The sequence below is a fragment of the Prorops nasuta genome, unplaced genomic scaffold (assembly GCF_024137725.1).
Source record: "Prorops nasuta isolate Cenicafe-Biocafe unplaced genomic scaffold, Cenicafe_Pnas_1.2 PNAS00186, whole genome shotgun sequence".
NCBI classification, from domain to species: domain Eukaryota; kingdom Metazoa; phylum Arthropoda; class Insecta; order Hymenoptera; family Bethylidae; genus Prorops; species Prorops nasuta.
In genome coordinates, this window is record NW_027116982.1 from 1 (window position 1) to 15,905 (window position 15,905).

Consider the following 15,905-nt stretch of genomic DNA (forward strand, 5'->3'; position numbering starts at 1 on the left):
CTGCGTCTTGCCAGCTTTTCTCTTATCTATAATGCAGCGTTATATCTATATATCTGTATATATAGCTTTTTCATACAGCAAATCTCATTGCCATCCGCGCAAGCCCTTTTTTCAGTCGAGCGGCGAAAGATGGCACGAAAGACGACGATTCCGGGGGGATAAAGAGAGCGAGCGAAGTTTACAAATGTCTGAGAGAGTAAGGACCGCGCGAAAGGAACAGCGCCGGATGGAATCACGCTTGGCCGATAGGAGTTTTGCCATGCGAATGGAATAACCCCTCGTGAATCACTTCCGGTTCGATTCCGGTATCGGATCGCCGGATTAAACTTTCGAAAGATCGATACTAGCTTCTCCAACTCGGGGAATAAAATTCATTCGCCGCCAGGACCATTGAATTCCGCAAAACGCAAACTTCCGGAAAAGAAGGATTAAGCGGGAGAATAAAGGCTGGGCAGAGGACTTTTATTTCATCCCCCCCCACTCCCCCCCTACCTCCAAACTCCGCTCTCTTTCTCTATATGTATATATATCTATATATATGTATCCTTTTTTCTTCTATTATTTACAGCGCAGAAACAAAAGTCGCAATTTGCCCGGATAGCTGCAAGTTTGTTTGCTGAAAAAGCGCGCGCGGAATCGATTTCTCGTTGGATTTAATACCGGCAGCACTGTGACTTTTAACAGCGAAGACATAAAATTGGTTGGAGCATTGATGATACTATAAAAGCATGCGAGTTTCGGCAAGATCGGAAGTCTCTTTTTTCGCGAAGAAAAGGTATAAATTGAATTTATATATATAGACGATAAAATTGTGCACATACTTGGCAAATTTTCTTTTCCCATTGCAATTGCAACAAGTTAAGAAACCATTGTTTATAGTAATAAATCGTTCAATGGTTTCGGTACGCACTATTTATTATGCTAGGTCTCCATTGTTTACAAAGCTCCCCTCCCCCCCCCCCCCTCCAGCGTCACCTTTATCGAGTCATCATAGAACGTCGTTGAGAGTTTCTACCGAGAAACTTCTCGGACAGTTAAGGCGTTTTTTCTTTTTCAATTTCTCTCTCGTCGTTTTCTCTTTTTTCGAGTTTACGAGCGAAGCTTACTTAGAATTCCAAAGGCGTTTTTTAATCACGCCTAGAGAAGCATACATCGAGTGCCTCCGATATTGGTAGTTCTCTCATTGCGAGAGCAACGATAATTTTTCACCCTACGGCCGGATAATTGAGCTCGTTGCTCGGAAAGAGCAATTTGACTGTTAATTCGTGTAGGATGCGACGCGAAATTCTATAGCAGCTTAATGGTAACGAGAAAAGTTGAGGGAACCGCAGAACGTAGCGAGAAACCGCGCATGCGCGAAACTTCGCGGCACACTGCTGCGTCCATTAAGAACTTGGATGTAATAGTCCGAATAGACTACTGTATACACGCTATATAGCCAAAACTTTCTGATTAATCGAAACATTGAACGAAACTCTAGAAAAAGAAAACAGACAATTTCCAATCTCCTCGAAAATTTCTGTCAATAATGGAAGTTCGGAGAAGTGTTTACAGCAGAAATCCAGTGTCGAGCAGCAACGATTTCGTAGAACGCATAGAAAACAGTATCCCAAACTCAGTGTTTACCCTGTTTTATTGGAATCATCGAATCACGTGACTTTTAATTATTAGTTTTACGTAATTCGGACGCAGAGGCGTTTGACGCACACGAGCAGCGGATTGAATTTTGCATTTTTTCCACGCCAAGAATGTTTCTTCGACTCGCTTGATAGGTTGAGAGGGGGCGCATGCGCGACAAGTTTTCTGGCGGGCTTTTCGAACGTCCCAGAATGAACGAAGCTTGCGCAAAGCGGCGGATCGCCGACTGGGAGGGTTTAAAGATCAATAAGAAACTGGTCCGGCAGGCGCGTGCAGAACGGTGATTGGCTGTCGCTGCTCTAACAGCGCGCGTTATTGGCTCATTCCTTCCTCGCTGACTTATTTGCTCCTTCGAATCCTCCTCTTCCTAGACCTTCCTCAACGCGCTTTCAAGCTACATAAACATGGTCCGAATCGGTCAGAAATACCGACCTTGCAATTTTCTCTCGAAGAATCTTACAAACAAGGAACTCAAATGCTTTCGACATCTAATTTGTGCTTTTTACTATTATCATGATTAAATTTACCAATATATGAAGATTATTTATCTCAATTAGTCGAGTCAAGTACGCGTTAATAGGAGTCGATCATCATTTTTATCATCGGGGACGAGCCGGAAATGCTGACCTATATTCGAAGTCCAGTCGGGGACGCGTTGAAATCAAATAAGTTCGCGCCCCTTTTTTCAACATTGTTCCTTCTCGCAGCGAGTATAATTTGGAGAGTTTTCCCCGTTATAATGCCAAGAGTCGCACCTCGATTCAGCGTTGGTAAGAGATCAAGCCTCGTTTCCATATCAACTTTTGCCTCTCTCCAATCTCCCTCTCCTCTCGAGCTTCTCATTTATCACCATTCTCTCTCTCTCCCTCTGCTACACCTTCAGCTCCAAACTTTCGTCGAAACCAATTCGATAATTAACTTTGGAAACGTCCTGCGAGATGAAAACGTCCCTTTGCTCTTAGCCAACAACTCGGCCAAGTTGAGAACCGCTGCTAGGCGGAGTACGGGGAGTACCGACCTTGCGAGGCGTCGCTTTTCCGCCAGAAACTTTTCAACGGCCGGAAGTTTCCAAGATCGAACGGACGATCGAATCTCGTCCTTCCGTAGTCTTATAGAATTTTTTCAAAATGATTTTTCCATCAAACCTCCAACCTTGATCCAGCAAGGAGTAGTCGATTCCACAATTACCGTAGACAAAGCAAAGCTGCTCGATAAATCTTAACGACCAGTGACTCTCAACTTTCGTCGATTCTTCGAATCCTCATTGGGATCTAGAAATTCGACGCTAAACGCGCGTTCATTGCTGGATCTGAACGTTCCATTCGAAACTGCCTGTTAAATCAATCCTGCAGGTCGATCGCGTGTACACATACAACTTTGCATGAAAATATTCACTTTTTACTCAAAATTAAGCAATCGCACAACTGAATCAATTTTATAAGCACACGCGATTGGTTAATCTCGAGGGAACATTTTCACGTCAAGTTATACACCGTAAACAAAGTTTTGTAACATTACAACTACAATCGTCGTAAACTCGTAACATACGCTTCTATAAATTTTCTTACAACTGAGAAATTTACTAGTTATTACTATACAAAAATTGTTTAAAAGTTACAAAAAAAATACATTAGAGATTTACAGTTACAAAAGTTAGTCTATGCGGTTGTGTGTAGTTGTAATTTGAGAATAATTTTGTGCAATCTGGTTGGTTAGCTTCACGGGACAGCGACGATATTAAAACGCCTCTCGATATCCGTTACTCGTATATATATATATATATATATATACAGAGAGAGAGAGAGAGAGAGAGAAATAGGCGAGTCGCGCGAGCGCGCGCTCATAGGCGACCCCGCACGAATCAATTTGTTTTAATATATGAAATCTCGTTGATCGCCGGCTCTCTTTTTGCATTCCGCGCGCAAGTGAATTTATCGTCGCGAGCATCCGTGGTTTCGTCCACTGCTGGATCATCCAGCATGTGTGCGTCGGGGAAAATTCTATAAATATTGAGCTTCTTTCGTGCAGCGAGGAGTTTCCTGGAGATTCCCGGGAGACGGCGGACGGGCGGGTGGAGAGGGGGTGGGAAATTGGAGAGAAAGAGAGAAAGTGTATGAAAGATAGAGGGAAAGAGAGAGAGAGAGAGAGGGGGGAAGAGAGAAAAGCATTATGCAACTTCTCGTAGGGTTTCCTCTGCAGAACGCGATATATACAACTAACCGGTGAATCTTTGAAAATTATTTAGCCCGAGATAGAAATTATTGATAAGCATGGATACCGGTGGGTGGGAGCAACAAATGCGAAGGGATCGATGCAGGCGATGCGTCGTCGGGGGTTTCGGGAATCGCCGGGACTCCCCCCTCCCCCCTACCTAACTCTCTTTCACTCAATCACGAGTCGTGCGAGATGCTCGATCAACGCGAGAGAACCGAACGTCATTCAATTTCATGCTAACTCGAGCTTTCGTCCCGGAGAGCGTTTATTTATAATTTTCTAATCGTCGCGCCTGCGCCGGGACGAGCCTCGGTCGGTAAAGAAGGGCGCCTCCTTGCCGACCAGAAGAAACGCATGCCTGACCTTGTTGCCGCATTGGTACGTGAAATGGAATCGTATCAGGCGTCTTGCCCTCCCAACAATCGAGAAACACGCCACGAAATATACTCGGTGTGTTATCCAGAATAAAGAAAACCTCTATAAGTATACGTATGTTTATTATATATATATATATATATATATATATACACGCGCGAAACTACTAGAAATTCATTGATTAATACTCGTACAAGAGGCTCTCTTCGCTCGCAGGTTTCTCACCGATCGAAAGAGAATGAAGCGAGATAAAGAGAGAAGAGTAATTTTCATTTGGCGTGGTCGTTTATAAATAAAGCCATTATCGCAAAGCCAGTAAGTGGTACATGAGTGACGCGACCAGAGTCAGCTTCTGCGCGTTTCTTGTTATTCTATCAACGGTATGTATGGGCGATCAAAGTTTCCCAGAGCTGCTCATGGAAGCTGCCATCGGACACCGGATTGCATCAGTGATCGATGATAATGCGAAAGGAATCAATCGATGACTCTGTCAATTACACGCCTTTCGAACAATACCTTTCACAATTATCGATATTTCTTTGATCGAGCAAGAGCACGGCTCCCATTTATATAGGCAACATGAGCCTTTTAGCCTGACCTTGCCCGATTGGCGCACGTACAGACAGACACCAGGTAGAATTATCGTACAACGTCGATTAGTTTGCGTTTGGCCAATACCCATATACAAACGCTCCCCACGAGAATCTTTTTTCGACCAGTCCAGCCTGAATTATCGATTCTGCCATCTTGGATTTCACGTCCACCCGACTCCTCCTAAACTTTATATTCCCAGTATTTACCCCCCCCCCCTCCCCACCCTCTTGTATTATGAATATTCCTACAAAACGCTCTCTTCTCCATGCTAATTCATCTCCTTCGCTCGTATCAATTAAAAGGTTCGCTTCGAGATAAACAAGCCGATATCAACTTACCTGGCACCTCCCCAACGACACGATGTGCAGTTGGATCTCGTGAATCCGCCCGAGAACATCCGTATTCTGCAATAGAATAGAGAAAGGTATTATTAATAATTTTATAGGTTTTCAAAGAAACAGTGTTATGTGAAATAATAAAACAAGAAACTTACGCTTGGGTCATCCTTTAGCTTCATCACGCAGGCCTGCGAACAATAAATATAGAGTAACCAGTTAGATAAAAGATTAACGGTAATTTAGCGCGGGTTTACAATCCTTCATTAAACTTTTCCGTGATTTTATGGTCACCCTAGCGTGGCCCACGCATCGATACACCAGCAGGTAAGAAAAGGTAACTCGACGAGTCTTCCGAATACAAAAGAGGGATTATATATAGAACAATAAAAGTTCATAGCGAGGAACTGTAAAATTACGAAGAAGAAAGGTGGTGCGTTGTGATTGAAAGCGTATTGAGGTAAGTTTTGGGAAATATGAGAATCGTCCGGCTCATTAGCGACGAGCCTGGTTAATTACAATATACAAGATAGTCGGGGGTGAGCAAAGTTTTTCCGCATGAAAGTGGGAAAGGAAAAGTTGTGGAGAATGACGAGCGACGTGAAAAATTTATCTCGAAGGATCTAGCGTGCTTTTAGCGAGCGATCTCTATATATGCACGGGCAACGTGCGCACGACTGCTTTCACAAAATAACATTGAGAATGCGCGGACTGCCATTTAAAAGTTGCTCCAGCTAGACTTCGCTCTCGTTACACGCCGGGGAAGCTTTCGTAACTGCGGCTGAAAACGCCGATGATGCCAGGTCGAACGCGCCTTTTCAAACTCCCAATTGAAAAGCGCGCTGTGCGACCTTTCACGTTGCGAGGCAAATGATCCTGGGGTAATTCGATGAAAGTTTGCGGAGTTTCTTCAACGGCGCTAAGTTATTGATTGAATAACAGGGTGCCATCCCAGCGGGGAATGCGTGTAAAGCAGCATCGCTCTATAGCTTATTGGCGGGAACCGAGCAGAGCGCGCAGCTTCTCTATAAAGAGGCATCTCGTTTTGTCCTGCAGTTTTCTGCAATAACGATCCTCACACATTTGAGAGGGAGGGGGGGGGGGAGGGCTTTCCGCAGTACTCCTCCACCTTCTCATCGTCGTCCGCGTTATATACACTTTGGTGTATATATATATATATATATATCAATAGACTCGCTTGAAGCGCGATATCTCGATTTTCCTAAATTATCGATTCCTCGATTCTCACGAGACTTATCGAAGCAACATTCTGGCTCGATCAGAACCTATATAAATATATACGTGGGAGCTGCGAAAAGTGCAATTCGTTTCTGGTAAAATGGTCCTTGTTCGGGGAATTTCGGGTTAATTAATCAACGATAACTTGTTTCTTCGAAGAATTCTATTTGTTTGGAAAACTGGATGAGTCTCGAGGCTCCGCTATGGTAAATAAAGTAAGGGGGAGGGGGGACGACTCTCGACGGGCAAAAGATTGGGAGGATCGTAAGAGTCGCGAAAGGGGGAGCAGGTGACGATTCGACCAGGGAAAGTTGACGAAGGTCGATGCATCGGTGCGAATGCAGTCAAAAGGAACAAAGAGCAGGATCCTCTAGTAATGAAATCTACATTTACGAGTTTACTCCAGCCGTGTACACAGGACTATGGAACGAAGGAGAGGGGGGGGGGGGGGGGTAGCATGGAGTCTCTCTCAAAGTCACGCGTCGCAGTCGCATCGGTCGTAGCACTCGATGAAGGTTAAGGTCTGCCCACCAGTTAGCCTTCGTCCTGCGGGGATCTCCTGGCCTCGGCAACAAAAAAAAACAAGGAAATCTCTCCCGGAGCAAAAATCGATTCGATCCAGAAGTTCGCGAATAACCAAACTTCCGCTTGTTTACCACAAAACTTTCGCCCGGCGAACTTTTGCACAACTCACGAAAGCCTCGCTTCGCTGCTGCTTCAGCGCACCCGAATCTTGTATTCTTCTAATAAATCTAAATGGAAGATAGCGCGCTTAATTAATCCGAGCTTGGCCGAAGTATTGCGGGTTTTCCGCTCGACCAATCAAAGAGCGTGACTGGATCGGCGCGTATTCGCACGATCCTGATTGTTGAAGAAGCGAGAGATAAAGAGGGAAAAGATTGGGTGGAAGAGTCGGAGGATGCGGACAAAATTTGTTGGATTGTTAATGACGTATTAATCGCGGGGGGGGGGGGAGGCGGAGAAGGAAGCTCGTTGAGATCGTAGGGCGAAGTTTGGAACGACGATGGAAGAATTTGTGAGAAAGTTTTGAAGTTGCCAGTGGAGGGAAACGGACGAGGAGCGGAGTTAAAGGGGGACGTTTGTAGGGAAACGAAGAGAAAAAGAGAGAAAGAGAAGAAGAGGCTAGACCTCTCTCCCTCCTTCTCCCTCCCCTCTCCCTCCCTTTGTCGCGAGCGCACCAGTTCATTGCTGGCAATGGCATATATAGCTGGATAGAATCGTTATCGAAACTCACGCACTGGGCCTGTTACTACACAGATATAGTATATGAAGCGGTGTCTCACCTGATGATCGCGTATGGCGTTTTTCAGCTTGTTTTGCACCGCTAGAATCTCCTGCTGGAGGCTCTTGGAAATCTCCATGTTTCCTGATTTGCTCCGTTTCAGCGATGCACTGTGAACGAAAGCTTCGTCAAAGATGATACGAGGCACTCTTTCACGACCGAGACTCTCTAGGTTACCCGGATTGTTGCCGTTGTCCTGATCCGGCGTACACGCGCACCAGATACGAACACCTCGAGCGACCGCACGGCACTTGGCCAGTTTAGCCGCTCCGCTCGCCTGGCGGCACGACAGAAGCGACCAATGCGACTACCAATCTACTGGGGCGCACTCTCGTGACACAAGAAACCCTATCAGCGCACGCAGCAGCGTTGTATAGTAGTATAGTGCCGCGAGAAAGAAAAAGATAGCTAAAGAAAGACAGCACAAGTGAGACTGGCGAAAGTAAGAGAGCGCGCAAATCGCACAAGGACGTAACAATCGCCATAGGTGCCCCATAAGACATCTAATTTGCAACACTCGCATAAATCTCTATAGGTTAGAAATCCTTTATCCTTAAACAATTGGTTCAGCCACGCTATAAATTCTGTCGATTTACTAAGATTCTTATTACAAGCAGATGAGCTCCATCAAGCATTACTATTTTACCAATAATCACAACCAGGAGCGTATTCTACGCGCCGGTCAACTAAACTTCCCTTCCCTCTTTCATGCGTTTTCTTTTTTTCGTTTCTAAACCTTCTCAAAACTCTACCTATATGATGTCTTACTCCCTCATAAAATCACAACTTTGTTCATTACTACGTAGCTTCACCGATGTATTTATTCTTCTTACAAATCCTTTTCTTGTACAAATTTTACTAAACTACAACATTTCTACAATTTATTAGCTTCCATATTAGTTTTCATACTGGTACACTACATAGTAGTACACGTAGTACATGCATAGAATGCAATGGGCTTTGCTCGTAAGTCGTAGTCCTCCATGATGGGTGAATAAATGAGCTGAAAAATTAAGCTTCTTTTATTAGAAAATAGGTTGAAAAGTTTTTTACGAATTGAGCAGATAATTTTTACGGTTAAAGGATTTTTTTTTAAAAAAGCTAAGGAGATTTCTTTGCACAGTCCTGAAAGCGCGGTGAAACGGCTCGCTTTTGCGCAATACGCACAACGCACGCTAATGTGTTGACTGTACTCAACGTACTGTACTGCAAAAATATTCCAATCTTTATTGGCGTTAATTACTTTAAATTAGTAATATATATTAAGCTAACTTCATTACCTCGACAAATATTCAACGTGCGCTCTTGTAAGTTTCTTGCTCAAGTTTTTTCTGTACTTCTTAAAACATAATTGCAACGAGTAACACTCATATTTGAGGTTATATTATGATTAAATTAGTTAGTGCTTAGCAGGCATTAGAAACTTTTGATTTTTAACAAATCAATTATTTTTCCCTATTTGCAGATTCCAATAGAGGATGACCTCAAAAAGATCAGCACCCTCTGAGTTAAATCAGGATAATTGGCATAAGGAGGAAATACCCGAGGAAGTAGGAACCTTCGCTAGAGCTAGTGATGATGAGATTCAAAAAAGAGTGATAAGGTTTGGCAAACGTCGTATAACAGGTCCCACAGGAGGAGATGTGAGATATTATACTATGTCGTTTCCATATGGTTTCAAATGTTATATTAACTATTAAATTTATGACTTTATTTCTTTTTGTTCCAGAGCAATGTGAAAAATGTATTCAAATCATTGGCCAGCTTCAACAGCACTCCGGCAACAAATTCCAATTTTAATTTTCTATCTAATACCAGTACTTCTAATAATGCTTCATCTAGTAACATATTTAAAACTAATGCTAGCAATGGTACCACTACTACTAATGAAAATGGCGGGGAAAAATTAGAAAATACAAAAGCATCATTATCATCCAGTACAGTATCAACACAAAAATCTGAACCAAAAGAAGATAAGATTTTTAAAAAGTCTTCTGATTACTTTGCTAAGCTAAAAGGACTCAATGAAAGTGTTGCTCAATGGATTAAGACACATGTTGATGAAAATCCATTTTGTATTTTAACACCCATATTCCGTGATTATGAAAGATATTTAAAAGATATTGAATCAGAAAATAATAAGTCAAATTCAGCTTCGAATAGCTTAGGAACATCTAAAAGTTTGCTTGGAAGCAAGGAAGTTGAGGAGGTGACAAAACTGGATGGAACATTAGATAATAAAGATTCTACAAAAGAATCTATCAAACCTGTGACTGATACTGAAAAAAAATCCGAACAGTCGATTTTTAGTAACGTAAACACTTCTGCATCAATATTTGCAAATTTGGATAAAGGACCTGCTGCTAGTACTAAGTCAATATTCAGCACTGAGCAGAAATCTGATCAATCAAAATCCATTTTTGGTAATACTGAGGCAAAGAGTATTTTTGGCAATGTAAGCTCTGAACAAAATCCATTCTTCAAAAAAACAGATGCTAAAGAAGCAGACGCAAAAACTGAGAACAAAGCACCCATTTTTTCAATGGCACGCTCAGCTACATTTAGTTTTGGACAATCCTCGAGCGCTAATACGACAGCGGCTGGTTTTAGCTTTGGAGGGTAAGAATAATATATTAACATTTTACTCAATATTGAGTTTTTCATAAATATTTTGTTCTATAGCAACAAGCCATTTACATTTGGTGCGCAAGCAGTGAAGCCGCCAGAAACCGAAGAAAAGAACGAGCATGAAGATGAAGATGACGAGCCCCCAAAACCAGATTTTAAGCCGGTTACAGAGGAAGGAGCAGTGTACGAACAAAGGTACAAAAATTGAAAAAAGAAATCATTTTTCTTAAAATGTCATAGAATTTAAAAAAATTTAAACAAACATTCTTTCAGGTGCAAAGTTTTTGTGAAGAAGGATGCAAGCTTTAGCGAACGAGGAATAGGTAATTTATTCTTGAAGCCAACACCGAACGGCAAAACACAATTGATTGTGCGCGCGGACACAGCGCTTGGCAATATATTATTGAATACGTTATTGACCGAGAGTATCCCAACGAAACGTATGAATAAGAATACTGTCATGATAGTATGTCTGCCAATGCCGGACTCCAATCCACCACCTACACCTATTTTATTAAGAGTAAAAACTGAAGAGCAGGCTGATGAATTAATGGAAACACTTGATAAGCATAAGAAATAGAGTAGTAATTTTATAACTGAGTAGACTCTCACTTTTACTCAGAATTTTGTTATGGCGACAAACTCATTTTTCTTTTCATTCTGATGTCAATTCTTTAAAAGTACGAAGAAATTTAAACCTCATACTTTTTAAATTTAGCGGTATAATTTAGCAACGAAATTTGCTAAATGTTTCCTCGCTGTTATTTCTTCAATCGAGTGTTTAGAAAAGATCAAGGTTCAATGATGGTAAGAAAGTTGTATATGTGATGTACATTTATACTAAAATTTCATATCCTCCTATTGATTAAATTTTTAATTAAAATTATATAATGCAGTCTACATGCATTGTCCATTAAAACTCTGTATTTTTCCTAATGTTGTATGGTAAATTGTTACAGTTTCTAATGTTTCTAATTTCCTCCAAAATAGGAAATAATGATAGGTATTAGAAATATTTAACTTATTTTATACACACCGTTTACTTACGAAAGTAGTAATTTACATTTTGAATATAACTAATGCTGGATAAGAGTACTGTGAAAGCATAAAGAACTGTTTTCGTAAAAAGAGTTGCCATTGTATGTATGTAAAGTAATAAGCAATATTATATAAGATATTTGTATATAAATTAATAAATTACCATTTGTGAAAAGCTATTCTGCTTTCAGTTATAAGGGTTTAGTATATGAAAATTCTTGGTTTTAATTTGAACAATGTGATTTATTAAATTTTAAGTTTCATTGCTTTTTAACAAAACTCAAAACCTACGTAATATAGATATACATGTTATTCTGAACTCGAGATTTAAGTATTATAACACTCTGAATTGTAAACGTTTAAATATATATAATGAATAATAGAAGTAACGTGTCAGTCTAGTTCTATCTTTTATATAAGAAAAATGATTCATTAAAGTAAGCAATGTACAATAGTTATGATTGCATAATTTGGATACCTATAAAACTTGTATAGAGCTGTACATTTGAAATTCATCCATGCCATCAAAGTGACACATCTCTCTTACTTTGATTATACATTAATTGGTGCAAATTTTTCCAATAGTGGCATTCATCATTACTTTATATATACACTCAAGTCTCTGATTTTTATCTACTTAATTTATATAATTAACTACCATATCAGTTTTAAGTTATTTTATACTCTCATATATATCATAGCCAATTTTATATTTAATACATCTCTTAATTTATAAAGCATACGGCTGTACACAAATTTTTATGCAATATAAACTGCATAGTGTTTGATTTCTATGCATATTATGATTAATGCCACTGAAGTTATTTGCATATTTATCTTTTTAAAACTTCTTTATACACCTCAATATTAGAGATCTTTTAAAGTTTTCTATATACAGCTAAATATATGTGCATATGCTCAAATACACATGACTCTTTATAAAACAATAAAATCTGCAGTCTAATGTGATAAAAATAATTTTGATATCCAAAGTGATTTGTTAAGCTTTTTGAGCCATGAACGGTGTTAGAGCGCCTATTTGTCCTAAGCCTAATTGAATGTGTTGCATATGAATCTCTACACAATTCTGAAATACTTGTTGATTTTGTGGAGTCAATTTAGATCTAATTTGCTCCATTGTACCTTGTAATACTTTCAGTTCATACGCATTTTTATCTGAATCGGATAGACTCTGAAAAGAGAAATTAAAGATTAACATTTTATGGACAATTATTAAGAAAATACTAATTCAAATATATAAAATCTGAATACATACCTTGACCTGCAATAATAGAGCCATCAGATCAGTAACCAGTTGGTTCATTTTTCCAGGTTCTTTTTCCGACATTAAATTAATTCTAGCAACCATATCAGAAGATTCCTGTTTGCATTTTTCGCGTAAATGAGACGGTGCTAACATAGCAGCTACGCTTGGTTCCGGTGCCATCTCTTGACACAATTCTTGAACATCATTCAAATAATCTTGCAACGAAATATTCATTTTTTCCAGCTCTACCACAATTCTGCAAAGCAAAAACAAATATATGAGAAAGTTGCAAACTAAAATATTCCAATTGACAAATTAAGGCGACCAGAGAATAAAACATACCCCGCATATCTTCGTTGAAAATCCGACGTGAGGGATTCGCCGAAGGATCTCTTTCTTTCGGCTTCACTATTCATTTCCTTCAGTTTTTTTATCTTAATCTTTTTAGCAGATAATATTTTACTGACTTTCACCATAAATTCTAACAACTTCAATGGATACCCGTTCATGGTTCCACCGATATGGGATTTTTTGGGCAAAGATACAGAAGCATTAGAAATTAACGGATCGTTATTTAATCTCGGTGACATGAGTTTCATAGCATACGGAGGTGAAGGCACATATTGTACATGTCTAGGCCTAAATTTCTGAGCAAACGAGGCGACGCTAACCGTTTCGGGTGGTTCATTTGACAGGACCTCGTAGTCCGGAACGCTGTGCGTTCCAAGCCCAGCTCTTTCAAATGTAATTCTATAAGTATTATTGCTAGTGTCCACAGCATCTATACTCCCAGTGAATAAACCATCCTGTGGTTTCCTTAATCTAGCTGTCACTTTAGTGCCAATCACTAATTGCAATGGAATTTCTGGTGGTAAATCTTTAAAGCTATTTATATCAGCTGCTTTTCTTTGCTGTAACATCCTTATTTTTTGCCTTTTTCTTTCTAATTCTCGTCTCTCTTCCTCAAAGAAGGACTGCGAGCATCTTCTTGGCTTTCCCATCATACGCCTTATTTTACACCATTCAACTCTTGTAAGCTTACGAGTTTTCAATTGTGGAAAAGATTCTTTCAAGCATATCATGAAATCATTATCTCCTTCAAATAATGTTCTGTGGGCAAAAAAAAGGATTTATTAAATTAAATAAAAATTATACTACGGATCAACTAAGGGGAGGATTTATGTATTTACTCACTTGTCGATATTGCTATAAAACCATTCATAACAGACCCACTTGTGAGCTTTGGGTAGTTTCAACAAGTTTCTGAGTCTCATGCCTATTTTTTGGCCAATTTTTCTATCAGGAGAAGGTGGCTGTATTAATTTATCACCACCCTTCTCTTGCTTCAGTTGTGTAGGTGTATGAGGAGAATGATGAGTAGAAGTATTGCTATTCTTCTTTGGCTCATTTGATATTTTATTTTGCTTCTTACTTGGAGATAATCTTTGCATTTTCCTCGGTGATTGCTTTATGTCAATACTCGAAGGATCTTTTTTAATACTAAAAAAAAAGAAACAAAACATTATCACTAGTTAGATACAATGATGAAATTACAGCTTTAAAATAAAAATTACATAATTGGAAATTTACCGGTGATGTGGATGATTAACTAAAATGTCATCATAAAATAACTTATTTTTTTTCCTTATTCTAGCAGGCATTCCCCTCCGATTCAAAACTTGCACTGGCTGTGTTGGGCTTGGTTTTGGTGGTTTTGTTCCCACTCTTTGCAGACCCAAAGCCGCTAGCCCAAGTTCAGGCAGTGGTTCAGATTCCTCAGCTTCCATGCTGGAATACATTGAATGATTTGACATTTGCTGATCATCCATATCCATAGTATCTTCATCCATTATTTCTGTTTTAATTTCATCGACATTGGGGTAGCCTCCATTTTTTATGGATAATAAAGTCTCAGCAGATTCATCTGCAAAAAAAATACTGCATTGTTAAACATTTAAAGACAAATATATACTTACAATTTCACAGATCATTTTCTAATAGTTCTACTTTTACCAATTATTACTAATTATGACTTAAAGCACAAAAAAATTAGTGTGAGAGAATTTATAAGAAAAAATTAGTTAGGCTGAAGGATGTAGCTTATGTTGATAATTCGTATTTATATTTGGAGTATTTTCAAATTATATAGCCAATCAGCTTCTTCAAATTGATACTCATTTAAACTCAGAAATTGTAGTTATCTTTTTAAATAAGTTTTCAGAACAATTGAACGTACAGTCCATTTATGGCAGATTACACTTCGCGAAAAAGTATTCCCGCAACTCGTATCCCATAAAATAAAAAAGTTGACGACAAATTAGAATATATGCCCAACTTCTGACATCTGAAATCTAACATAACCAAACTTTGATCTTGTCCCGTAAACATAAGAGTTTTATGCGCGCGTTGATATGAAATTCGAAGCAACACAAGTTAATAACGCTACAACTATTCATCTCTAACGGAAATCTAATGCAACAGGACAATTTCATGAGAAAACAAAAATTGCTCGATGGAGATATTTGCCGTCCCGCTTGAATTGTGTATTGGTCATTTTTGAAATTTTAAACCAGATCTTTCTTACAACAATTCAAACATCAACTATAAAGATATTGACGCGATTAGGAAACAAATTCTTGCTTGTGATATCGAAGCGTGAAACTTAAATTGCTACTATATACTCAATTTTATGTTTAAGTATCTTTTTCTTGTTTTAATTTTATCAAAAACTCTGGGAATTTCACTCACTTTCAATCGTGTTCGCCATGTTGGTGTTTACTGATGCATCATGGGTACGTGTTTCCGTGTTTCCGCCAAGCTTCTCCGTCTGTCGTTTCGTTACCACTCATAAACGGTTCTTTTCCGTTTCGTTCCCAAAGTTAAAGGTGAAAAGATAGTCCAAGAATGGCGTCAGCCAATACTAAATACTTGAATAACGGTACAAGGAAGCCTTCTCAGAGCGGGATTTCCATTGAAAATATCACAGACGCTATTTATAAGGGATCATAAAAGTTACTTAGAAAACAGCATAGCGTCTAGCGCGAATACAACCACAATTGAAAAATAGCGTCCATTTCCACGCGTTTCTAACATCTCATTGTTATTTAAATTGATTTAAAAAGTTTGAAAACCTATAGCTGCACGCATGCACACTGTAATGTTCCGGCTTATACTTTATTTTATATTCTATGCCAAGGTAGTAGGTTGCGTGGATGTTCGACCAGATATTAAGAAATACTGTAGAGATAAGGAGAGATTAGTCACTTCGGAGGAG

The 15,905-nt window shown here is 39.4% G+C and overlaps 2 protein-coding genes and 1 long non-coding RNA gene across 6 annotated transcripts; 1 reads left to right on the forward strand and 2 right to left on the reverse strand.

Annotated features, from left to right (window-relative positions):
* Positions 1-5,159: 5,159 nt before the first annotated feature.
* Positions 5,160-8,384, reverse strand: LOC136785194 (uncharacterized). The gene is made up of 3 exons (XR_010824590.1): positions 7,700-8,384; positions 5,315-5,347; positions 5,160-5,225 (listed from the first exon to the last, which is right to left on the reverse strand). It is a non-coding gene; the product is annotated as an uncharacterized lncRNA (long non-coding RNA).
* Positions 8,385-8,662: 278 nt separating this feature from the next.
* Positions 8,663-12,335, forward strand: LOC136785187 (nuclear pore complex protein Nup50-like). The gene is made up of 5 exons (XM_066746198.1): positions 8,663-9,005; positions 9,164-9,341; positions 9,428-10,317; positions 10,381-10,521; positions 10,600-12,335. Exons 2-5 carry the CDS (start codon positions 9,177-9,179, stop codon positions 10,904-10,906), a joined length of 1,503 nt encoding a protein of 500 aa, XP_066602295.1. The 5' UTR covers positions 8,663-9,005; positions 9,164-9,176; the 3' UTR covers positions 10,907-12,335.
* Positions 12,336-12,357: 22 nt separating this feature from the next.
* On the reverse strand, positions 12,358-15,469 carry LOC136785186 (protein lin-9 homolog). 4 transcript variants are annotated; one of them, XM_066746194.1, is made up of 6 exons: positions 15,380-15,469; positions 14,222-14,555; positions 13,826-14,131; positions 12,974-13,741; positions 12,641-12,887; positions 12,358-12,556 (listed from the first exon to the last, which is right to left on the reverse strand). In XM_066746194.1, the coding sequence occupies exons 1-6, from the start codon at positions 15,396-15,398 to the stop codon at positions 12,365-12,367; spliced, it is 1,866 nt and encodes a 621-aa protein (XP_066602291.1). In that variant the 5' UTR covers positions 15,399-15,469; the 3' UTR covers positions 12,358-12,364. The 4 variants fall into 4 exon arrangements, with proteins under 4 accessions (XP_066602291.1, XP_066602294.1, XP_066602292.1 ...); XM_066746197.1 differs by lacking the exon at positions 15,380-15,469 and adding an exon at positions 15,219-15,275; XM_066746195.1 differs by lacking the exon at positions 15,380-15,469 and adding an exon at positions 14,868-15,152.
* Positions 15,470-15,905: the final 436 nt, after the last annotated feature.